This window comes from Scyliorhinus canicula, chromosome 1, assembly GCF_902713615.1.
Source record: "Scyliorhinus canicula chromosome 1, sScyCan1.1, whole genome shotgun sequence".
Lineage (NCBI taxonomy): Eukaryota > Metazoa > Chordata > Chondrichthyes > Carcharhiniformes > Scyliorhinidae > Scyliorhinus > Scyliorhinus canicula.
Genome location: NC_052146.1, coordinates 138748492 through 138774812, shown reverse-complemented (window position 1 = coordinate 138774812; position 26321 = coordinate 138748492). Strand labels below are relative to the sequence as shown.

At 48.4% G+C, this 26321-nt stretch overlaps 1 protein-coding gene across 2 annotated transcripts in view; it reads right to left on the bottom strand.

Annotated features, from left to right (window-relative positions):
• Positions 1-14468, bottom strand: part of sf3a3 (splicing factor 3a, subunit 3) — a 41637-nt gene extending 27169 nt beyond the window's left edge. For both annotated transcript variants that reach the window (XR_005461093.1, XM_038800964.1), the window contains exons 1-7: positions 14299-14468; positions 11603-11650; positions 9043-9095; positions 7620-7725; positions 6631-6703; positions 5507-5598; positions 3892-3974 (exon numbers count right to left, since the gene is read on the bottom strand). Coding sequence is in view for 1 of the 2 variants with exons in the window: in XM_038800964.1 (XP_038656892.1) it covers positions 3892-3974; positions 5507-5598; positions 6631-6703; positions 7620-7725; positions 9043-9095; positions 11603-11650; positions 14299-14394 (551 nt within the window). In the remaining variant the exon portion in view is untranslated. The remainder of the gene's footprint in view (positions 1-3891; positions 3975-5506; positions 5599-6630; positions 6704-7619; positions 7726-9042; positions 9096-11602; positions 11651-14298) is intronic.
• Positions 14469-26321: the final 11853 nt, after the last annotated feature.

The window sequence follows — 26321 nt, the reverse complement described above, 5'->3', positions numbered from 1 at the left end:
ACAATGCACATATTCCCTTCACCCACATTAAAAGAGACAGTAAATAGTTGAGGCCCTAGCATTGATCGCTGCGGCACCCCATTGCTCTTTTTAAAATTAATTTGTAGGATGTGTGCATTGCTGACTAGGCCAGCATTTATTGCCTATACCTAGTTGCGCTTCAGGTGGTGGCGAGTTGCCTTCTGGAACCTCTACAGTCTGAGGTGTAGGTACACCCACTGTGCTGTTAGGGAGAGAGTGCAAGGATTTTGACCCAGCAACAGTAAAGGAACGGCAATATATTTCTGAATCAGAGTGGTCAGTGACTAGGAGAGGAATTACCAGGTGATGATGTTTCCAGGTATCTGCGGCTCTTGTCCTTCTAGATGGTAGTGGTCGTGGGTTTGGAAGGTGCTGCCTAAGGAACCTTGACGAGTTCCTACAGTACAGCTTGTAGATGGTACACATGGTTGCCACTGTCAGAAGGATTGAATGTTTGTGGAAGGGGTAGCAATCATGTGGTCTGTTTTGTCCTAGATGGTGTTGAACTTCTTGTGTTGTTGGAGCTACACTCATCCAAGCAAGTGGAGAGCATTCCATTACGCTCTTGACTTATGGATGGTGGACAGATTTTGGGAGGTCCGGAGGAGAGTTACTTATGGTAGGATTCCTAGCCTTTGATCACAGCTTCATTCAACATATCCTCCAATACTTTATTTTTAAAATCAATAATAACACCATCATGAATTTTCAAGGAGCACGCACATTACTCCTGGCCACCCTTTTCTTTCCTAATACAATTACAAAATTCTGTGTGTTGATTTTGTTATCACCTTCGATGACATCAAGACACCCCAAAGCATTTTTCTTCGAATTACCTACTTTTGAAGCAGTCATTGGTGTACAGTAGGAAACATGGCAAACACTTTGTGAACATCAAGCTCCCATAAACAGCAGTATGATTCTAGCCAGATTATCATTATTTGTGATGTTGATTGATAAATATTATTCAGGACAACTGCTCTACTCTCCTTCAAAATAGTGCCATTGGATTTCTTATTTCCACCTGAGAGAGCAGGGTTAAAGTCCCAGCCTGGAGTGGGCACCCCTCAGTACTGTACCATCAACTAGATTTTTGTTCTCAAGTTCTGGAGCGGGGCTTGGGAACTCATGACCTTTTGACTTGGAGACAAGAGTGCTTCGAACTGAGCCATGGATGAGTCAGAAATGGTTTACAATGAGTGAATATAACGGAGATGTCCTAGAGACTGGTATTTCCGACATGATTATACCAACCTATATAGATATACACTACTCAACATTTCCAACTTAGAATTTAAGCAAGCCTCAGTAAAGCTCCAACTGTTCCTGTAGAATAAGAACAAGTATTCAACTGTAACTAACTTTGGGCCAAATTCCCTCAGGAGTATATAAAGAAACAAAAAGGGAGAAATTACCCTTACATTGCACCTTTTATGGCATCAGCATGTACAAAATGCTCCACAATCAGCGAATATCTTGTTTATATTTTAGAGGTAATGTTTAGTTCTGGGAAGATCATTGCTGGAAAGTTTAGGTAATTAAAATGCTGGGTTTAGTCACTGCCAGGACACCTAACTAAATGGCAGGTCAGAATGTTTCCCATGCTTAAGAGTCAAAATAGAATAGATGGAGCTTTAGAAAGTAGCTTAATTAGCTGAAGATATTATCAGTTAGAGATAATTAGCATAAAGGTTGGTTTGAGGATGACCCAGAGTATGTTACATCGCCATGGAGATAGGTAAGCTGAGGAAGGCTGTCTAGTTTCAATTAATCTGCTGTTTGCTGGAGAGCTCTCCAGTTGCAGTTTGGACCTTGAGTGCTTTGCAGCGCGCTGAAAGAAGTTTGCCAAAATAAATGACAAGTTAGACAGACCTGCACTGTAAGTAGAGTCAAACATTAAATTCATCACTGACCATCTGGAAGGCAGGTGACGCTTAATTGCAGTTTGAATTTTGTCAGGGAACAAAAGTTTAAAAGATTGCCAAATTTGAAGCTAATGGAATAATCTATAATAGGCCTCAGTGTCTTACTGCAAAGGGAAGTAACCAGCTAATTATTTTGAAGTATTTGAAAAGTAACCAGAACAAGGGATGGAGGCACAGTCAAGGGAAGGTAAATGAAAGTTTCACCTTTGAAAATAGCTGGATCAGAGGAAAATCATCCAGAAGACTGTGAAATATTTATTGGTGGCCCCTCCAGAAGTACATGGGCGGTATTCTCCGCTCCCGATAAAAATCAGGATGGCCGTCGTCAAATCGGCCGAGGTTCATGACGGCCTCGGGGCCCGCTCCCCGCACCTAATTCACCCCCACCCGGGGGGATAGGAGCGGGCATCCGTCTTCCCCGGCCGCGACCTCGTCGCGTTGGAAAAGACGTGCAAAACAGCGCGAACCACGCATGCGCGGTGGCCGTCTTTCTCCTCAGCCGCCCGGCAATACGTGGCGGCTTGATCTTGCCGGGCGGCGGAGGGTAAAGAGTGCGTCCGTTTTGGACGCTGGCCCGACGATCGGTGGGCACCGATCGCGGGCCTGTCCCCTCCCGAGCAGTCGTGGTGCTCCCGTGCCAATAGGGCCCCTAGATGCCCCAAACAGGCATCTGGCGCCCGTTTCACGAATGCAGCAACCAGGTGTGTTTGCTACCGTGGTGAAACGGGCGTGAAGGGCCCATCGGGCTCGGAGAATCGCCGTTCGCCGTGCAAAACGGCGAGCGGCGATTTTTCCGAACCAGGGGCGGGGCATAAAAAATGTCAGGAGGCCCTCCCACGATTCTCCCACGTAACGTGGGGAGCGGAGAATTCCGCCCCATAACTTTAAAGTTAGACTCATAAGATAATTCTTGGGTGAAGTAGGAAGTAAACCGGAGTACATGACAATGTGGTTTATAATTATGTGTTAAGTCTTTACAATAATTTTGTTACGAACAAATGGGAAATCTTGTGGGGTAGTTCACTTAGTCAAAACAAGGTATTTAGATATAGTTCTAAATGTTAACTGCCTCCAGCAGGATCATAACAGTGGTCACTTATTTTTCAGGCAAAGTTGACAGCAATTTGTATGCATCAAAATCAGCAAGTGGGATACATGGAGTGTTAAATCTATTTCTGGGGACTGAGACAAATGCTCCCAGAGGTAGCAGAAGAATTCCATGCTCCTTTTCACATTGTACCATAAGATCTTTGCATCTACCTCAACAGGACTTTGGTTTAATGCTTCCTCTGATAAGAATGGTATCTCTCTGAAAACGTAACATGCCCCCAGCACTGCTTTGATTTTGAAGTGAGGGCAAACCCACAACCTACTGACTCAGAGGTTTAGATGCCACCATTGAGACTATATAGACCAGTGTTAATTTCATGTCTTTGTACCCTGGCAGTTTTTAAAAAGCAGATGGACTCTACACAATTAACCCAAACATAGGATAGGACAGATGAAATTTAAAGTAATATTAAATCTCCTGAAAGGGCATCTTAATGCATGAACAGGTAGAAATAAGTGCTTATATATGATAAACAATAGCATTGTCTTTCTTGCCATTAAGCAACTTGTTTAACATAATTTCAGTTACAAGGCATTTCTACTTGTACTAACTTGAGTGGCAAAACAATAGCATTGCTGTTAATTGCATCAGTCTGAGAGGCCAGGGTAGTGTCCTGTATGCAGAATTTTAATTATCAAACTGGCAGAAGAAAGTTTGATAATTATAACAGACAAGTACCTAAATCACTTCACTTCACCACCCTAGTTAACCATTAATATCCTGCTACTTAAAAAGTTGATTGCTGAAAAACAGCTTTTGCCTTACAGAAGTACAGAACAGCAGTATCTCAACGAAAAAGGATTTGTAGTCTGAACACAAATTAATCCCACTTACCGCTTATATTCTGTATTTTTTCTCTCTTTCGGAATATCAAAAAGTTGATCAAATGTGATCAAGTAGGTAATATAATCAGATTTCTGGAAAAAGAAAATATTAGTTATGAAATCCTCGAGAGTTTTACAAACCATTAACTTTCAGATGAGAGACATCTAGAACTGGTCCATGCTGCAAATGCTAGTTTTCAGGCCAATGTTAGTATGGCACAGTAATATTCCAGTAATATTCCTATCAGCACACCACATGTGCTTTATCAAAATCCAAGTTAGTTACAGCAATATTTCATATGCTTGGCATTATTTTTTACTGAAATGTTCATAACAATACAATTTGTGATAACATTTCATTATTTAGACACGCCAAGTACTTCGATTCCAGAAATTCATCTTTGCAAATCTAACAGGACATACGAGTTATAGTCATCTTCACATCTGTAAAGGCACCGAGAGACATTTAACATGATTATGTACTTACTACAATACTTCAGACAAGCACCATACAGCTAGATCAGTATGCTTCATTGCTGAACAAAAAAATTCAGGTAGGAGATACAACTACATGCCACCAGAGGGAACATTATCCAAATTGACATCAACTGTTATATTAATGGTGCTATACCGTATACATATTAACTGAATGCTCCTAATTATGTTAGAATATTTCTGAAATTGACACTTACAGCTCCGACAATTATGTAGCCAATGATTTGGATTTGACTTATTGTCACATGTACCGACGTACAGTGAAAAGTTTTGTTCTGCATACAGTCCAGACAGATCATTCCAAGAGAATGGAATTGTAAACTACAAAACAATACTAGTCTCCAAAATGAATTTGTTTCTTGAAGATTATGACTTTTGAAAGAGAATGAATATTCACATGAACCAAATTAACAATAGTAAAACACTGCAACGATGTACAGGATAAAAAAGGTACTCCTGCATGATGGTAAATCCCCACAGATTAAATTTAAACAAATTCACAGAAACAGTCAACCTGTGGCTGGTTCAAAACCCAAGTCCCTTCATAAAACCTCTATTCAACACAATTTTTATGATTCGTCAATTAATATGTCAAGAAGAAAATTAATGCTTCAATACAATAAGCAGAGATACAATTGTGGTTACACTCCAATAGCTAATTTACTTTTAATCTTTTTCCATTACCTCTACAATATGGATGTTCACCTTTCATTTTATAACTGAAAAGTAACCAGCTGCATGTGAAGTGGCCATGTGGAGCATTCACCTGATTTCTTCATGGTATTGAACTTCCTGACTTTCCCTTTACATCTTCCGCTACTATGTCCAAGATTAAATTAATGGAGATTTCAGGCTAGCACTCCAATAGAAAACAAGATAATAATAATCTTTTATTGTCACAGGTATGAAGTTACTGTCAAAAGCCCCAAGTCGCCACATTCCAGCGCCTATTCGGGTAAGCCAGTATAGGAATTGAACCCGCGCTGCTGGCCTTGTTCTGCATCACTAACCAGCTGTCTAGCCCACTGAGCTAAACCGGCCCAGCTGCAAGGTGTTAAACCTCTGCGTCATCCCAAGCTTTCCTGAACTTCTTGACAACCCCAATTTTCTTACTTTGCATTGTGACTTACCTCTGAACCTTTCAGGTTAATGTATTTGAGATAACAGTCGTGAAGGTCGAGATATCGTCCATATCCTTCCTCATCTGTGAACTCCACTAGATCTGTAAGAAACAAATTTTATTTAATTTTAATTTGCATGTATTTATATCACAACCTAGAGTACGTCAATAATGAGAATCTGTACTAAGATTCATAAAAGCAATTGTGGAATATTGACAAGAGGCGACGTAGACTGATATATTACAGAGAGGAATATTAAGTTGCAGAAATATTGCTTGTGAAGAAAATAAATCATCTCATAATGCTCAAAGCATTAAACATGCTAATGATAGCTGCTGTTGGAGGCTTTTGCGCAACTTAGAAGTAAACCATGTAACATTCATGCAGGTGTAAATAACCTAGATACTTGAACTTAGTAAATATTTTGCACATTAAATTGGCTAGATGTCATGTAGAAATGATCTTCCATTTGAAAACTAAAAGGGTTAAGAGCATCAAATATAGATGGATGTCATACATAACAAGGTACCCCCTACCTGTCGGTATAGCATTAAATGTTAAATATAGTTGCCATAGTTTACAAGAACAATAAGCAGGTTATAAAGGTTGGAAGAAAATCTCTGGACTTAGATGAACGGAAATATGTGACACTGTTTTAATAGCATTTTGTATTTCATGGTCATCAATGGAATGTTTAGTGCAATCGAACAATTAAAAGCACTATTATAATCTACTGACTCAAATAAAGTTCCATGATATCCCGTGTTGAAACAAGGTTCCCAACGATAATATCTTAATGTTAGAATCATAGAATCCAGACAGTGCAGGAGGCCATTCGGCCCATTGAGTCCGCACCAACCCTCTGACAGAGAACTCCACCCAAGTGCACTTCCCCACCCTATCCCAATAAACCCTTAACCTAACCTGCACATCCCTGGACACTGAGGGGCAATTTATCATGGCCAATTCATCTAACTTGCACATCTCTGGACTGTGGAGGAAACCCATGCAAACACAGGGAGACAATCACCGGGTCCCTGGAGCTGTGAGGCAGCAGTGCTAACCACTGGGTCACCGTGATGTTGCATATCTGAAGATAATCAGAAATTTTAAAGAAAATTGTGCAGACTTACTCTGTGCCTCCTCACTTGGACTATCCTTGGTCTTCATCAAATCCTCAAACTCTACCGACATCGGAATACTTATCTAGAAAAAGGACAAAGGCGAACGACAATCTCAAAATAGTTCCATTTGGATTTTTTTCTTATTTCAAGATGACAGATATTTATCTTAATTGAAACATTTATATTATATTTATTTCACATCATATCACATGTACAAGTTACAAGTTGATTAATAAATAAGTAATAGCAAACTGTAAATTGTGAGGGACGGCACGGTGGCGCAGTGGTTAGCACTGTTGCCTCACGGTGCTGAGGACCCAGGTTTGATCCCGGCCCCAGGTCACTATTCGTGTGGAGTTTGCACATTCTCCCAGTGTCTATGTGGTCTCACCCCCGCAACCCAAAAAGATGTTCAGGGTAGGTGGATTGGCCATGCTAAATTGCGCCTTAATTAGAAAACAAAGAATTGGGTACTTTAAATTTTAATATAAAGCAAACTGTAAACTGTGGGACATGCAGGTTACAAGGGCAGTGGTAAAGTGATAAGGATACATGTTTATACAAGACCTAAATGTCTTGACATACAAAGAGACGTTTAACTGTCCTCAGTGTAACAGAATCAAACCAATGCAGTAACAGAGTGCATATTACTTCTGCACTGGAATGTAGGCTTTTGAGATTCCATATTTGCAATGAGCTAGATCTTTCTCAACGAAATCAAACAAATGGTGACACAGAAGTTATCCCAACTTGCTGTAGAATCTGCTCACAGGGAGCACCTACAACCCAAATTATTTACCTTGCAACAAAAGATCTCCAGTCAGTTCATGAAAAACTCAGCAATTTTTTACATATTCTTATGCTGCATGCCATTATTTAAATACAAGCATTTTACTCTGTGGATTAAGTCATTTAGTGGATTTTTCAAATTCCAAAATGGCACTAATTACAGACAGGCTTTTTATAAAAATGTCATTTATTCTGAATTGAGTGCCAACCTCATTTGGGTGCTTTCTGTGGAATTCTTTGATCATCTTCAGCCGGTTATAGAATTCTCCAAATTCATTTGGTCCCGAAATGGCATTTAACTCATCCTTCCTCATACTGTCAGCAAAACAAAACCATAACAATGTGAAGAACTGCATTATCCACGATGTAACAGACAAAATAGATAAGAGCAATAAATCAACCTTCAAGGCACTGAAAATGTTCTCTATAGACCTCAACCAGGATGCACATACAGTCAAAGGACAGCTATGGAATATCTGTCAAATACTGATAAAAATCAAAGAAAATATTTTCATTTGTTTTTAAACTGGATTTGGAAAGCTGTAATTTTGAGTTACTTCACTGGAGGCAGAAGCACTTAGACAGGTTAAAATACAGGGGAGTATTCCTGTAGAAGGAATACATTTTTAATTGTCCATACTTGCGATCCCCAGTCAGGTAGCCTGAACTAACTGCTGGGACGTCCTCACACAAGGACTGCACAATTGCCCATGAATTTCAAACTTCCATTTGGCAACTGCCAGGCAGTAGAAACCATCCAAAACTCTGATTTAAATTGCAAACTTCACTTTCTGGTGGCACCGTCCTGGGGAGGGGGGAGGGGGGGGGGGGGGTGTTTATTTATTGTAAAAATGTTTAAATGTTGACAATTTGAATAAGATTTTTTTTTTCGAATTGCAAGCTTCAGATGGTTTTGATTATCTTACAGCTAGAACTAACCAGGGAAACAAAGAGGAATTAAAACCACTTCAAACTTCTGGGTAACAATATTATTAGAGTTAGGCCACCCCTGTGGACTCCAGGGACCCCCCCCCCCCCCCACCACCCTTAGGATACCCCTGATTTACCCCCAGCAGTCACTTACTCCAGCCCCCCCAACCACAAATCCTACCGCATAAACTTACCTGCTCCCAAGCTTCTCAAAGTAGCTGGACTTTTAAACGTATATGCTTAATGGCAGCTAGGGCTGTACAAAAGGTGTGACTTCCTCACCTCAAACTCTCTTGCCCTTGACACAGGACCTTAGGAACTTGCCACACTGCACTGTCCTGACCTGGCCTGAGTAAGACGGTCAAGTTAAAAAGGAGCGGCTTCATTTCCAAGTAAGTAAATAGGAGCAGAGCGGCAATTCAACTCAGAGTGCCATGGAAGTTCATGGCCAGTATTCGTGCAACACAAAAAGCAACTAAGCACAACAGAAGACGAGTTGCTTGTCAATGCAGCGCTACCCTCACCAGAGGGAAGTACCATACTTGTGTAACTGTTCCATTATCCTAAAATTCATGCAGTAAATACAATGTTTTATATGTTTCATTGTTAATTGAATAAATAATACTAAAATTCTGAAGTTGTATGGCATTTGTCACCAAGTACAAAATTATCTGAAGTTATTACACCAGTAACAATACATACCTATCTTTATCTTCATACAAGTCTCTTAGATTTCCAGCCACTTCCATATATCTCTGAAAAATAAATGAAGATACCTCAAAAGTTAACCCAATTACAACAGGAACAGGTGCCGGTAACCAGCATTTAAAACATAATTATTTCCAAGCTTTAAAACATTGCTAACTTTGATTTTAATTGACCAAGTTCTGCCCCCTAAAGAATATTTTTAAAATACTCTTAATTACAGCCTAGCCTGTCACAGTCATTGCAAAAAAAAAACTCAGCACCTTGAATCAAAACAAAGTGTACTGAAATTGAAGATTGGTTGTTCACAAAGAACAAGAGAAAATGCCCCTTTAAATAAAGATCATTATAGGCACTTAATAGCACAGAACTGGAGCGTTGCTGAAAAATAAGAGACATGCTTACAGAAATTTTCATTGTGCACTCATTAAGACAGAATTGCAAGAATACCAAATTCCAAAGGGAAGAATTTCTACTGTATAAGAAGAGAGTGCTGGTTGCTTGGCAAATGGACTCCGACTGGTCAAGGCATTGTGGTAGGGAAGAACCAGAGATTGGGTGTCCCCCACCTTTATGTTGAGTTGAAAAAGACACAATTCAGACATGTGCAATGGACACGGCCCTGTGTGTGAATATATGTAGCCTCCAGTACGTGTTCGTGAGCCACTCTGTGACTGATATTCTTAAATTGGTTGTTAGTGCAATTCTTAGCACAATGGGGTTACTTAGCAAGGGATGAACAATCGCGAGCATTACACCGAATGTTGGATACTATATTTCAGTTCACAGAATTAATCCAGCCCAGGATGCCACCATTTGGCCCATCATATCTGCACCAGCTCTCCAAACAAGCATCATGACTTAGTGCCATTCCCCTACCGTTTCCCCATACCCCTGCACAATTGTTTCTATTCAAGTAGTTACCTCTATTCAAGTAATGCCCTTTGAATACCTTGATTGAACATGCCTCCACTAAACTTCCAGGCAGTGCATTACAGACCTAAACCACTCATTGTGAGAAAAAACTTTTTCACACATCACATATGTTTCTTTTTGCAAATTATATTAAATATGCCCTCTCATTTTTGATCCTTTTAGGAGCAGGAACAGTTTCTCCCCATCTACTCTACCCAGCCCCCTCATGATTTTGAACATCTCTATCAAATCTCCTCTTAACCTTCTTCTCTCCAAGGAGAAAAGTCCCAACGTCTCCAATATACCCTTATAACTGAAACTTCTCATCCCTGGAACCATTCTTGTAAACATCTTCTGCACGCTCTTGAATGCATTCACATCCTTCCTATAGAGTAGCATCCAGAACTATACACAATATTCCAGCTGAGGTCTAACTAGTGTCCTGTATAAGTTCAGCATAACTTCCTTGCTCTTGTACTCAGTGTGGTTTGGAAAAACTGAAGGGCTGTGTTGTTTGAAATGATCCCCCAGTCATTGCGATGCATGGCCGACATACCTGGCATCATACCGGTACTGAAATGCACATACCCATTTCCATTGTGGGCATAACGACTTTTCAGCTTGATGGCAGCCTCCTGTTAGTGCAGAACACCACTTGTGTTGCTACTGAACAGCAGTAGCACAAAATGACTCGCTTCGTCTGTTGCTCGTATTTTGAGACTCTTTACCCTTCCAGGTAAAGTGCGGTAGACTGGGCACTTTTCAGGACGGTATGTAGTGGCCTTATACCCATACATTTAAGCGATATGCAGTGGGCAGCAATCTGATCAGAATAGCCATTATTCCGCAGGATAGCTTTGAGACGCCCTATTTCGATATCAAGTTTGCACGGTGAACAATTGGCTCAGGCCCTATTTATGAGGTTGTGATAAGACCAATCGTATAGTGCGTGGAAGTGTAGGGAGTCCCATGCGTATACAGACCAATGATGGTTGCGGTAGTAGTAGAACCCCTGGCAAATTTCCTATATAGTATATCAATGAGATGGAGCCCATTAAGGTGCGCATGGAAATTCTTACATGCACCTAGATTCAATTATAGCAAACTTATTTTCTGTGCATCAGAAATTTGCAAAATATAGGAAGTTAGGGTTATTCCATCGAGGATATGTTTCTCATGGAAACGGACAACAGTATTAGCGAGAGCTGGGTTGAAAGGGGACATTGAGGGGGAATCAAAATCAGGTCATTATATAATAAACCTGGCTGGTACACGTGTGTGATCAATTTCAATCACAATTGAAGTCACTTCATATTCGTACAGCACCATCAATGCTCATGAAAGCTCACATGCTTTTGAAGAAAAAAGAAAACTGATCAACTTCCATCAAGTATATGGCCTACCAAAATGACACTTGAATGATGAAACTGTTGATCATTGAGGATGATGAAATTGAGAATTAATGAGGACGAAGTTGCGTGTGTCAAACAGGGAACAAATTAAACTGTTGCACAATTCAGAGCCATAACAAATCTACACATACCTGGCCTATACTATTGATTTTAGTGCAAGCAAACAAAATTAAGAGCAAGCCTAAAATAACAGACAGATCCAAAGGTCAGGTCACAACAATCTTACTTACATCAAGCACTGCTCTACCACGATGATCAGAGTTGATCTGGTCTCGAAGCTGGAAAAGAAATTAAAACGTTAATGATTTTTAAAACAACCAAAGTGGTCGAAATGCGAATCCCGGCCTCACCAGTCAAAATTGCTTTTCACCAGCAGAGTTTCACTCACTTGTTCAGACCTACAAATAAAGTTTTACTTCTCCCTTCATAAGCTAATGTAAAACAACTGAAAAAGTGAAGCTAAGCAGCATTCCCACGCAGGTGCAGTAAACTCAATGGCGACACATGTGTATGGTGGTCATGGATATCACTACTACACTGAGCAGTTGCAAGGCCGTGATCCAATATAACATTGAAGAGAAGCAGCATAGCCATACTATACTTGTGTGAACGGAATCTGTGTCTATATTTTTATAATCGCTTCCAGGTTAAGCTGAACGACTGCTAAAAATTCACTTTGGGACACAAGGGTAAATACCTACAATAGATGGGTGCATAATTCTTACTCCAAAGCAAACTGATTTCCTTTCAGCAATGTAATAAGACTGTGCTGTTGTTACCACTAATCAAGTGATCACAATTCAACAGACTCCAGAATGCATTACATTCTGAATGTGCAAGTGGAAGGAATTTCCTACTCCACAACCAAGCTCATTCAACTTCTAATGTAGATGGCTCCAATTAATCTGAAGACCATAATGATGAACACAGTTTAATCTAACAATGCCATGCAGGCTAAAACCCAAGTCAGGCATCACCTCGACTGGAAAGCTTTGAACATATTTTTTAATTACTGCAATACTCAATTAAGTCAAAATAGAAACAGTGACAGTCAGTAACACAAACAAGAATTCAGGAGTGACACTGAATAGCGAGAGTGACTCAGGATGCATTTGCACTTCAACTGAATCTGAAGTGGTTCACTCCAGAACTTGCTTTGGGTTTGAAGATTCCATTCACAATGGCAGCTTCAAGACCTGCCCTCAGTTTAGATTCAACAGATGGGAACTCAGAAAATGGAGGTAAGTCCAGGTCAGTCATTATTTGTACAAGTAACAGACAAGTTAACATTTCAGGTGTGAAACTATTGTCAGAGCTGTTCTGATGAACGTATTCACCTAAAATACAAATTTATTTGTTTTCTCCAAACAGAGCTGTGCTTTCAGTGCTTTCTGTATTGGACCAGATTTCTGGAATCAGCAGAGCTTTTATTCTTTTCATTTCTATGAACGTAGACAAGCTGCAGCTCTATCGGGTTAGACATGGTGCAAACATATGGGGATTTGTCAGACAGTGTGCCTTGGAGCATGTGTAAAATCAATTGAGTTCCAGAGCAGATGAACAATTGAGGATTATTTCTTATTTGACAGTTTAAATATTTGCCCCTCTTCAATTCAGGCTCGTGTTCCTGTTCCTTGGAACGAAGGTTTCAGTAGTTAAGCTGAGGTGTGGGGACAGCAGGGTGACAACCTTGCCAGATTGCCTGGGAAACTCACAGAATCCCCCACAATCTCCCAGCAGTGATCAAAAGCAGGCTGGGAGATCTTAAAATGTTAGGACTCCCATTGGATGATCAAGTCCCATTCCAGAAGCAACAGAGCCCATTTTACTGAACGGCATTTCACAGGCAGGCTAAGCAACATTCCCACGCAGGTGCAGTAAGCTCAATGGCCACACACGTGTATGGAGGTCATGGATATCACTGCTACATTGAGCAGTTGCAAGGCCATGATCCCAGGGATGAAGCACGCAGGTCTGCTAACGTAACCATCAGGAGGGAGTAGACCCGCACTGCCGCCAGTCAGAGATCAGAACGTGAGGTGGTTGCTTGTCAATGCCCAGTGTGTTTGCGTGCAGCAGATCATCCTTTAGGAGAAGGGGGGGGGGGACAAGTGGAAAGAACGGAGGTTGGAGGTGGAGGGTGGGGATCAACAGCGGCTGCTTTAAAGGGAACCTAATCACAGTTACTGCCTGAAAAGAGCCAACTGTAAACAAAGTCTTTTAGCTCATTTACCCATCCTGAATCTCAACAGGCACATCAAACCACTTACCTATTCCAATCCATTTTCCAGCACTCAGCCCGTACCTAGCCTTGTATACTATGGCATTTCAAACGCTCATCTAAATGCTTCTGAGAGGTTGTGAGGACTCCCGCCTCTCGCATCCTTTCAAGCAGCGAGGTCCAGACTCCCAACATCCTCTGGATGTAAACGTTTATCCCCAAATCTCCTGCTCCTTACCGTAAATCTATGCTAACGGTTATTGAACCCTCCGCAATGGGAAAGGTTTCTTCTGGTCGATGCCCCTCATAATTTTGTACACCTCAATCAGATCCCCCCCCCCCCCCCTCTCCCTTCTCTGCTCTAAGGAAAACAATAAGAAGTCTTACAACCTGAGGAAGGAGCAGTGCTCCGAAAGCTCGTGTTTAAAACAAACGTGTTGGGCTTTAACCTGGTGTTATAAGACTTCTTACTCTGCTCACCCCAGTCCAATGCCGGCATCTCCACATTAAGGAAACCAACCCCAGCCTAACCAGCAGCCCAGACAACATCCCAGTGAATTTCCCCGACATCCTCTGCAGTGATCATGTCCTTCCTCCAGTGTGGCTGAGGTAGGTGTGTGGGGGGAGAATGGGCCGCGGGCTTGGGGGGCCTGAGCTGTTGATTTTCTGCGCTCCCCGCACCGCCCCGGGCAGCACTCTCCTCACCGTGGATTTCTTCACCATCATCTCCTTCACCATCACATCCATCAGCCGCTCCTTCTCCTCATGGTAGCGGCGTTGCTGCTCCAGGATGGTCTCCATGGCGGTTCTCCCAGACTGACGGACTCGCTCCCGGATTGGACAGCCCGCCGGATGTGACGTCTTCCGCCTTCCGGAAGAGAAGGAGCTCCCGTTCTGGCTCCACCCGCTCAAGAGGTGGTGGAGAAAGGTTCCCTCCCCGAGGTTCCGCTTGCTCCCACTGGAATGTTTCTGAATAAAACTCTACATTTCCATGCAAAATAAATATAGGCTGCTCTGAGAACCCTCATCCTGTTAGACCATCTGTAATTGCACCATCTCATCCACTGACACAGCCAATTGTACCCAAGCTTCAGCACATTTCCGAACTAAGTAAATCAGCGTTCAAAGAAAATTATGTCTCTGATTTCTCTCCTGGGTTTCTGGCATAGGATCCTTCTAATTATGCTGGAAGTTTGGTAATGGGACGTCTGCATTTTCAAGGGATATCGTTACATTAAGTAGGTCTCACCAAAAAGGCTTGCAGAGTGAACATATTGACAACACATAACTTTATGTACATATACAAGGTATTTGATTTGATTTATTATTGTCAGATGTATTGGTATACAGTTGAAGTGTTGGCTAGTATAGACTTGAGAGATGAACAGACACTTCCAACTTATGCGCGATCAATGAACACAGAAACGAAGGAGTAGTCCGAATCAAAGGCTTTAATCTACAAGAAGTGTGCCCAGCAGCAGGAGTACAGAACTGACCTGGCTGCTGGTATACACGGGTTCTTATACTCCGCCTCATAGGCGGAGCTACCTTGCTCTCGACCAATGAGAAGACAACACTTTGGGCCAATGGGCAGCGAGCCTTCTACACCAATACCAGCTCACACTCCCAGGTACCGTAATACCCCTAGTCATATTACCACATTCACCCCTTGTTGAGAAAGGAACCGGGGGGGGGGGGGGGGGGCGTACGCCTTTGAGAAGCGGGGGAATGAGAGAGGGGGGGTGTCCCGTGCGAGTGGGATAAGAGACTGGTAGTATGACTAGTGATGTGAGATCATACCTCTCCAACAGTGGCTGCCCACTGGCCCGTAACTATATACAGGGACGTGGTAGAACACGGTAACTATTTACAGAGTTGGAAACGAGAACAAAAAAAAGGTCCATTAACAGTTCATATCGACTCGACCAGCTGATCGGGGGCCTTGGATGTCCTCTGCAACCTGGCGGGGCAGGAAGGGGAGCCCCTGCGGGAAGCTGTTGCGGCTGGAGCATAGGTGGGGGGGCTGGTGCCAGGGGCAGTGGTGGGGATCCGGCGGGCGGCAGGTCCCATAGGGAGACCGTGTCCTTTCAGCCGTCGGGGTACTCCACATACGCGTATTGCGGGTTCGCGTGGAGCAGCTGGACCCTCTCAACCAACGGGTCCGACTTGTGCGCCCGCACGTGTTTCCGGAGCAGGATGGGCCCGGGGGCAGCCAGCCAGGTCGGGAGCGGGGTCCTGGGGAAGACAAGAAGGCGTTCGTGAGGCGTTTGATTGGTAGATGTGCAAAGGAGTGACCGGATTGAGTGGAGGACGTCTGGGAGGACCTCTTGCCAGCGGGAGACTGGGAGATTTCTGGACCTTAGGGCCAGCAGGATGGTCTTCTAGACTGTACTGTTCTCCCTCTCGACCTGTCCGTTACCCCGGGGGTATAACTGGTCGTCCTGCTTGAGGCAATGCCCTTGCTGAGCAGGAATTGACGCAGCTCATCACTCATAAAGGAGGACCCCCTATCGCTGTGAATGTACGCGGGGAATCCGAACAGGGAGAAAATGGTGTGTAGGGCTTTACTGATGGTGGGTGTGGTCATGTCGGGGCAGTGGATGGCGAACGGGAAGCGGGAGTACTCGTCAATCACGTTGAGGAAGTACGTGTTGCGGTTGGTAGAGGGGAGGGGACCTTTGAAATCCATTCTGAGGCGTTCAAAGGGGCGGGAAGCCTTTATCAGATGCGCTTTTTCGGGGCGGTAGAAGTGCGGCTTGCACTCCGCGCAGATGTGGCAGTACCTGGTCACTGTCCTGACCTCCTCGATGGAGTAGGGCAGGTTGCGGGTCTTTATAAAATGGAAAAAGCGGGTGAGCCCCGGTGGCAGAAGTCCGCGTGGAGCAGACGTACAGAAGAAAGGCCGGCTGCCGGGAAGCACGGGTTCTTATATCCCGCCTCGTAGGCGGAGCTACCTACCTCTCAGCCAATCGGCTGAGAGGCACATGACTTACCCGGGCCAATGGGCAGCGGGTCCTCTGCACCAATAGCAGCTCACTTCCGGGTACCATAATACCCTTAGTCATACTACCACATTCACCCCTTGTTGAAAAGGAACCGGGGGGGGGGGGGGGGGGGACGGTATGGGAAACGTGGACATGGGGGGGAGGCATGTCCCGTGAGTACGTGAGAGACTGGTAGTATGACTAGAGATGTTTAGGTCATACCATTGCATTGATGGCTGCCCACTGGCCCGCAATTATGTGCAAAATACAACAACTGTGTACAGTGTATAAAAATTGGGGGGGGGGGAGGAAAAAAATGGAGATCAGACAGGGAAAACAAGAGTCTATCCGCAGGCAAGAGTCCACCAGTAGGTCACATCGATTCAATCAGTTGATCGGGCGCCTTTGATGTCCTGCTTGATCTGTGTAGCTGTGCCGGCGACGTTGGAGCGGTGGTCGTCCGTGACTCCGGGAGCGATGATCCTGTTCCTGTGTCCATACCCTTGGTCGGAGCTAGCGGGGGTCAGGCCGGGGGAGGGGCGTCCTGTCCGCTGGGCCGTGGGAGTGTCGGTGGGGCCGGGGGGAGGGGGGCTTGCTGGGGGCAGTTGGGGTTGGAGGGAGGGGGGGTGCTGGTGCTGGGGGGTGTGGCTGAGATCTGACGGGTGCCAGGTCCCGAAGGGAGACCGTGTCCTGTCGGCCGTCAGGATACTGCACATACGCGTATTGCGGGTTTGCGTGGAGTAGCTGGACTCTTTCGACCAACGGGTCCGACTTCTGCACCCGCATGTGCTTCCGGAGCAGAATGGGCCCGGGGGTAGCCAGCCAGGTCGGGAGCGGGGTCCCTGAGGAAGACTTCCTGGGAAAAACAAGAAGGCGTTCGTGAGGCGTTTGGTTAGTGGAGGTACAGAGAAGTGACCAGATAGAATGGAGGGCGTCTGGGAGGACCTCTTGCCAGTGGGAGACTGGGAGATATCTGGACCGTAGGGCCAGCAGGATGGTCTTCCAGACCGTACCGTTCTCCCTCTCGACCTGTCCGTTACCCCGGGGGTTGTAACTGGTCGTCCTGCTGTAGGCGATGCCCCTGCTGAGCAGGAATTGACGCAGCTCATCACTCATAAAGGAGGACCCCCGATTGCTATGGATGTAAGCGGGGTAACCAAACAGGGAGAAGATGGTGTGTAGGGCTTTAATAATGGAGGTCGTGGTCATGTCGGGGCAGGGGATGGCGAACGGGAAGCGGGAGTACTTGTCAATCACGTTGAGGAATTACGTGTTGTGGTTGGTAGAGGGGAGGGGACCTTTGAAAGCCATGCTGAGGTGTTCAAAGGGGCGGGAAGCCTTTATCAGATGCGCTTTTTCAGGGCGGTAGAAGTGCGCCTCGATGGAGTAGGGCAGGTTGCGGGTCTTTACAAAGTGAAAGAAGCGGGTGACCCCTGGGTGGCAGAGGTCCGTGTGGAGAGATCGAAGGCGGTCTACTTGTGCGTTGGCACAGGTGCCGCGGGACAGGGCGTCGGGAGGCTTGTTCAGCTTCCCAGGACAATACAAGATGTCGTAGCTGTAGGTGGACAACTCGATCCTCCACCGCAAGTGATGCACAATCAATGGACACGAAACGTAGATGAAGCCCGAACGATAGGCTTTAATGCACAAGAAGTGTACCCGGCAGCAGATGTACATAAGAAAGGCCGACTGCTGGGAAGCACGGGTTCTTATATCCCGCCTCGTAGGCGGAGGTACCTACCAGTGGATGGCGAAGGGGAAGCGGGAGTACTCGTCAATCACGTTGAGGAAGTACGTGTTGCGGTTGTTGGAGGGGAGGGGACCTTTGAAGTCCATGCTGAGATGTTCAAAAGGGCAGGAAGCCTTTATCAGATGCGCATGTTCGAGGCGGTAGAAGTGTAGCTTGCACTCTGCGCAGATGTGGCATTCCCTGTCACTGTCCTGACCTCCTCAATGGAGTAGGGCAGGTTGCGGGTCTTTATAAAATGGAAAAAGCGGGTGCGCCCCGGTGGCAGAAGTCCGCATGGAGGGTTCGGAGGCGGTCCACGTGTGCGTTGGCACAGGTGCCGCAGGACAGGGCATCGGGAGGCTCGTTTAGCTTCCCAGGACGATACAAGATGTCGTAGTTGTACGTGGACAACTCAATCCTCCACCGCAAGATTTTATCATTATTTATCTTGCCCCTCTGTGCGTTATCGAACATGAAAGCCACTGACCATTGGTCTGTGAGGAGGGTAAACCTCCTGCCGGCCATATAGTGCCTCCAATGACGCACAGCTTCGATTATGGCCTGTGCTTCCTTCTCGACTGAGGAGTGGCGGATTTCGGAAGCGTGGAGTGTACGGGAGAATAAGGCCACGGGTCTGCCTGCTTGATTGAGGGTGGCTGGCAGAGCTACATCAGACGCGTCGCTCTCGACTTGGAAGGGGAGAGACTCGTCGATAGCGCGCATCATGGCCTTTGCAATGTCTGCTTTGATGTGGCTAAAGGCCTGGCGGGCCTCCATCGACAGGGGAAAAGTGGTGGACTGGATGAGTGGGCGGGCTTTGTCGCCGTAATTGGGGACCCACTGGGCGTAATATGAAAAGAAGCCCAAACAGCGCTTGAGGGCTTTGAGGGAGGGGGGAGGGGAAGCTTCATCAGGGGGCGCATGCGTTCGGGGTCGGGGCCTATCACTCCGTTACGCACTACGTAGCCGAGGATGGCTAGACCGTCGGTGCTAAACACGCATTTATCCTTGTTATAGGTCAGATTACGGAGTTTTGCAGTACGGAGGAATTTTCGGAGGTTGGTGTCGTGGTCCAACTGGTCGTGGCCGCAGATGGTGACATTATCGAGATACGGGAAGTGATGTGACCATCAATTCACAAGACACGTGATTGGAAGTGAACAGTGGTTTTAATAGTCTTACAACAGAGCCTGCCTGCGACGAGATGAACTGAGAGCAGGCTTACGACTGCAGTGCTTTATACTTCCGGTTAGTGGGAGGATCCATGGGCGGAGCCATGGGCGGAGCCAAGGGTGGAGCCCAGTACAAACTCCTCATCTCCCCCTATGGGCAGAGCCGCGCAACGGCTCGTATACAGAGCCCACGAGGACACAATACATGTAATACAACACAGTGTGAATTACTAGATATATAATTCACCACATTCACTCCCTGTAAAAAAGCAAGTCCGGCGGGGGTGATGGGTCTACAAATTGAGCCAGTCCGGCGGCCGAGTCGTCCTTTGGGATGGGCGGAGCACCGGGGTTGCAGCCTCTTCGGGTGGCTGGGTGGGGGCGGTCGGCGAGGGTACGATGGTGGACTCCGTGGGTGATTCGGTCCGAGCTTCGTACCCGACTGGTGCGACGGGCGACGGGGAGCGCAGGAAACCTATAGGCGCAGGGGCGCGGAGCACGGGCGCAGAGGGTTGTGTGGAGTGTAGTCTGAGGGGTACCTCGGCGGTAGTGGTGGTGGAGTTGGATCCTGCAGGCGCCAGGTCCCGGAGGGAAACAGTGTCCTGATGGCCGTCAGGGTATTCGATGAAAGCGTATTGGGGGTTCGAGTGGAGTAGGAGCACTCTTTCTACGAGTGGATCAGTTTTGTGTGTCTGGACGTGCTTCCGGAGGAGAACCGGGCCCGGTGTCTTCAACCAAGCTGGGGGAGAAACCCCCGTAGTAGTGCCCCTAGAAAAAACAAATAGCCGCTCGTGAGGGGTCTGGTTGGTGGCGGTGCACAGGAGGGAGCTAATAGCATGGAGCGCGTCGGGGAGGATCTCCTGCCAATGGGAGTGTGATGGTATGGATATGAGCACTGCCATTGGTGCAGAGCACTGGCTTCCCATTGGCTCTGGCTGGTCATGTGCCTCTCGTCCGATTGGTTGGGACTAGTGATGTGACTGCTCTCCAATAGGTCGAGAGGCAAATAGGCCCCGCCTCCAAGGCGTGGTATAAGTACCCAGAGTTCCCGGCGGTCGGCCATTCTCTGTAGTCGACCACCGGGCTAACAACTAGCTGATTAAAGCCACAGTTCCGATCCTAAATGTGTCTTGAGCTAGAATTTTGGAATGGAGCTTTGCATCAAGCCTGACTGCCTCCACACCAGCCCGCATGCTGCAAATGCGTCTGCAATCTTTAAACACTGGCAGGCATGTTTTAATAGTTACCTGACGACTGCAGCCGGAAAGCCCACCAAGGAGCAGAAACTCCACATCCTCCACTCATGCGTGGGCACAGCGGTCTACTCAATGATTGAGGACGAAGGCGACTTTGATGCGGCCATGGAGATTCTCAAAGGACACTTTCTCCGACCGGTCAATGAAGTATACGCACGGCATCTCCTGATGACCAGACAACAGTTCCCTGGTGAGTCACTCGACGAGTTTTACCAGGCCCTCATAGCTCTAAGGAGAACGTGCGCATGTCTCCAAGTTTCGGCGACGGAGCACATGGAACTTCTAATCAGAGACGCTTACGTTGCTGGCATGCAGTCTCCTTCTATCCGCCAACGATTGCTGGAAAAGAACACCCTCAGCCTAGCTGAGGCACGGACTCTTGCAACCTCCCTGGAGGTTGCTGACCTGAACGCCCGCGCATACGCCCCCGGCCGCGCGGCAGCCCGCTGGACTTCATGGCACGCGCCACCCCCATCCTCCGTGGACCCCGACCACCCCCAAGCCTGTGCCGCGGGTCACTCCGACAAACTAGCGGGGCCCCGTTGCTACTTCTGTGGCCTCTCAAAGCAACCCCGCCCATGCTGCCCGGCCCGCTCCACTCTTGTAAGAGCTGCGGGAAGAAGGGCCACTACACGATGGTCTGCCAGACCAAGTCGGTCGCTGCTGTCCCCCCCCCCCCTCCCCGGGCCCCCCCAGGGCCCCACGCCGCGCACCAACCTCTCCGGCCCGCCTCCCGGCTCCCGCAACGGCCCCACGGTCCTCCCGACCCCCGCTCCCGGCTGCCCCGACCGGCCCGTAGACGCCGCTGACACTGCCCCCAGCCGCCACGAGGCTCACACGGGCGCCGCCATCTTGGGCCCCGGACACCATGTGCGGGTCATGGGCGCTGCCATCTTGGGGACCCGGCTCCACGTGCGGGTCCTGGGTGCCGCCATCTTGGGACCCCGACTCCACGTGCGAGTCCTGGGCGCCGCCACCTTGGGCCAACTCGGAAGGCTCTGCCAGCGATTACTCTGCCACTGAGGAGGATTTTGAACTCTCACCACGACTGGCTTCCATCAAGCTCGACCAGTCACAACCACGCACGCTCGCCAAGACTACAACAACAGTTCAGCTCAACGGACACAAAACAAGGTGTCTGCTGGAGTCCGGGAGCACGGAAAGTTTTGTCCACCCCGGCACGGTAAGATGCTGCGCGCTCTCCATCCGCCCAGTTAAACATAAAATTGAATTGGCCTCAGGTTCGCACTCCGTCCAAATCACCGGGTGCTGCATAGCGGATTCACAGTCCAGGGGAGGGTTTTCAAAAATTTCAAACTCCTCATTCTCCCCAATCTTTGCGCTCCGGCACTCTTGGGCCTGAACTTCCAGTGCAACCTGCAGAGCTTGACCTTTCAATTTGGTGGCCCTATTCCCCCCCTCACTGTCTGCAGCCTCGCGTCCCTCAAAGTGGACCCCCCTTCCTTGTTTGCTAATCTCACCCCAGATTGTAAACCTGTCGCCACTCGGAGCAGACGATACAGTGCCCAGGACCGGACCTTCATCGGGTACGAGGTCCAGAGGCTCCTTAAGGAAGGAGTTATCGAGGCCAGCAACAGTCCCTGGCGAGCCCAAGTGCTGGTAGTTCGGACTGGGGAGAAAAACCAGATGGTCATCGATTACAGTCAGACCATCAACAGGTTTACGCAGTTGGATGCGTATCCTCTCCCCCGTATTTCCGACCTGGTTAACAGGATCGCGAGTACAAAGTCTTCTCAACGGTGGACCTTAAGTCCGCCTACCACCAGCTCCCCATCCGCGCGAGTGACCGAAAGTACACCGCGTTTGAGGCAGATGGGCGCCTCTACCACTTCCTCGGGGTTCCATTCAGTGTCACAAATGGAGTCTCGGTCTTCCAACGGGAGATGGACCGAATGGTCGACAAGCACGGTTTACGGGCCACCTTCCCGTATCTCGATAACGTCACCATCTGCGGCCACGAGCAGCAGGACCACGACATCAACCTCCAAAAATTCCTCCGAACCGCAAAATTCCTTAATTTAACTTACAATAAGGATAAGTGCGTGTTTAGCACCGACCGTCTAGCCATCCTTGGCTACGTAGTGCGTAACGGAGTGATAGGCCCCGATCCCGAACGCATGCGCCCCCTGATGGAACTTCCCTTCCCCCAACTCCCTCAAATCCCTCAAACGCTGCCTGGGCTTCTTTTCCTATTACGCCCAGTGGGTCCCCAACTACGCCGACAAAGCCCGCCCCTCATCCAGTCCTCCACCTTTCCCCTATCGATGGAGGCCCGTCAGGCCTTTAGCCGCATCAAAGTGGATATCGCAAAGGCCACGATGCATGCGATCGACGAGTCCCTCCCATTCCAGGTCGAGAGCGACCCGTCTGACGTAGCTCTGGCGGCCACCCTGAACCAAGCGGGCAGACCCATGGCCTTCTTTTCACGAACCATCCACACTTCCGAAATCCGCCATTCCTCGGTAGAAAAGGAGGCACAGGCCATAGTCGAAGATGTGCGATACTGGAGGCACTATCTGGCTGGCAGGAGGTTTACCCTCCTCACAGACCAACGGTCAATAGCTTTCATGTTCGACAATGCACAGAGGGGCAAGATCAAGAACGACAAGATCTTGCTGTGGCGGATCGAGTTGTATACGTACAATTACGATATCTTCTATCGTCCTGGGAAGCTCAACGAGACTTCCGATGCCGACCCGTTGGTTGAGGAGTCCAGTTACTCCACGCCAACCCGCAATATGTGTATGTGGAGTATCCCGACGGTCGGCAGGATACGGTCTCGCTCCGGGACCTGGCACCCGCCGGTGTGCGGCCGTCTCCCCCTACACCAACACCTCACCCCCAACCCCAATTCCCCCAGCACCCCCCGCGCCCCCACGACCCAGGGCACAGACCCCCTCTTCCCCGATTACAGCGTCTCCACCACCGGCCCGGGGTACGGAGACACATCTACGACCAACGCTCCCAGAGGCAAGGATGACCATCGGCCCGACGTCACCGGCTCCACTGCGACGGTCCTCCAGAACACCATGGGCACCCGACAGGCTGATTGTCTCCATCTGATGCGGCCATGGGACTTTTTTTGGACATTTTTGTGTTATCCTGTTGTTATTAGTAGTAGTAGTATTGTTTTGCCACGAGCCAGTGGGCAGCTCACCCATATCGATTTTCGCTGCTCATACCACCAGTCCTCAGACCCCCCCCCCCCCCAACCTCGCTCTCTCCCACTTACACCCCCCCAGCCTTCTTTCTCCACAAGGGGTGAATGTGGTGGTATGGATATGGGCACTGCCATTGGTGCAGAGCACTGGCTTCCCATTGGCTCTGGCTGGTCATGTGCCTCTCGTCTGATTGGTTGGGTCTAGTCATGTGACTGCTCTCCAATTGGTCGAGAGGCAAGTACGTGGAGTATCCCGACGGTCGGCAGGATACGGTCTCGCTCCGGGACCTGGCACTCCCACCGGCCGGCCATTCACTGTAGTCGACCACCGGGCTAACAACTAGCTGATTAAAGCCACAGTTCGGATCCTAATTGTGTCTTGAGTCGAATTGATGGTACATCAGGGAGGTCGGGAGATTCCTGGACCGTAGGGTCAGTAGGATGGTCTTCCAGACCGTCGCGTTCTCCCTCTCCACCTGCCCGTTCCCCCTGGGGTTATAGCTGGTAGTCCTGCTCGAGGCGATGCCCTTGCCGAGCAGATACTGACGCAGCTCGTCGCTCATAAAGACGAACCCCTGTCGGAGATACGTGGGAGAGGATACGCGTCCAGCTGCGTAAACCTGTTGATGGTCTGACTGTAGTCTATGACAATCCTATTTTTCTTCCCGGTCTTGACCACCAGCACTTGTGCTCGCCAGGGGCTGTTGCTGGCCTCGATGACCCCCTCCTTCAGAAGCCTTTGGACTTCGGACCTGATGAAAGTCCGGTCCTGGGCACTGTACCGTCTGCTCCTGGTGGCGATGGGTTTGCAATCCGGGGTGAGGTTTGCAAACAAGGATGGGGGATCGACCTTGAGGGACACGAGGCTGCCGACAGTAAGGGGGGGCATAGGGCCGCCATATTTGAACGTTAAGCTCTGGAGGTTGCACTGGAAATCTAACCCCAGGAGTGCTGCCTCGCAAAGGTGGGGAAGGACCAAGAGCTTGTAGTTTTTAAACTCCCTCCCCTGGACCGTGAGGTCGGCTATGCTGCACCCTGTGATCTGGACCAAGTGCGAACCGGAGGCCAGAGCGATTTTTTGTTTTACCGGGTAAAGGGGAAGTGCGCAGCGTCTTACCGTGGCGGGGTGGACAAAACTCTCTGTGCTCACGGAGTCCAGCAGGCAGCTTGTCTCGTGGCCGTTGAGAAGGATCTTCGTGGATAGCGTGCAGGGACGCGACTGGTCCAATGTGACTAAGGCGAGTCGTAGCAGGAACTCCGAGTCGTCATCTGGCAGAGAGCAGTCGCCTGCAGGGTCCTCGGTGCCGATCCTAGATGGGGGATAAACAAAATGGCGGTGCCCGGGGATCACACGTGGAGTCGGGGGCCCAAAATTGCGGCGCCCAGGGGTCGCACGTGGCGCCGGGGGCCCAAAATGGTGGCGCCCAGGGATCACTCATGCCGGTGGGGGGTGGGGGCAGTGAGGTCCGCGGGCTGCACGGGGCCCCTGAGGAGAGCAGGGGGGGACCCGCGGTCGCTGCTCGGGACCGCAGCGACCGCTTTAGACTGACAGACGGCCGCAAAGTGGCCCTACTTGCCGCAGCCTTATCAGGTTGCGGTGCAGGCCGGGCAGCGCTGAGCAGGGTTGCTTTGCCTGGCCGCAAAAGTAACAGCAGGGCCCCGTGGGTTTATCGGGGCGCCCTGCGGCGCAGGCCTGGGGGGGGGGGTTCGAGATTGCGGTGGTGAGGGGGTCGCATTGCATACTGCCCAGGGGGTCGCCGCGCGGTTGGGAGCGTATGCGCGGGCGTTACGATTGCCAACGTCTAGGGAGGAGGCAAGGGCCCGTGCCTCGGTGAGGCTCAAAGTTTCTTTCTCTAAAAGTCTTTGGCGGATCTGCGAGGATTGCAAACCCGCAACAAAAGCGTCTCTGATTAAAAGTTCGGTGTGCTCAGCCGCAGAAACTTGTGGGCAGCCGCAGTTCCTCCTCAGAACAAGGAGGGCCCGGTAAAATTAGTCTAAAGACTCACCAGGGAATTGCTGCCTCGCGGCCAGTAAGTGCCGAGCGTAGACCTGGTTCACCGGCCGGATGAACTGTCCTTTAAGCAAGTCCATGGCTGCGTCATAGTCTGTTGTGTCCTCTATGAGCGTGTACACGGCGGTGCCGACGCACGAGTGGAGGATGTGCCATTTCTGTTCCCTCGTCGGGATGTTTCCGGCTGTGCTCAAGTAGCTATTGAAGCAAGCCAGCCAGTGTTTAAATGATGCTGTTGCATTTGCTGCGTGCGGGCTGAGTCGAAGGCTTGATACGAAGCTCCATCCTTTAAAATCTTGTGCATTAAATTGATGCACAATCAATGGACACGAAACGTAGATGAAGTTCGAACGATAGGCTTTAATGCACAAGAAGTGTACCCAGCAGCAGACATA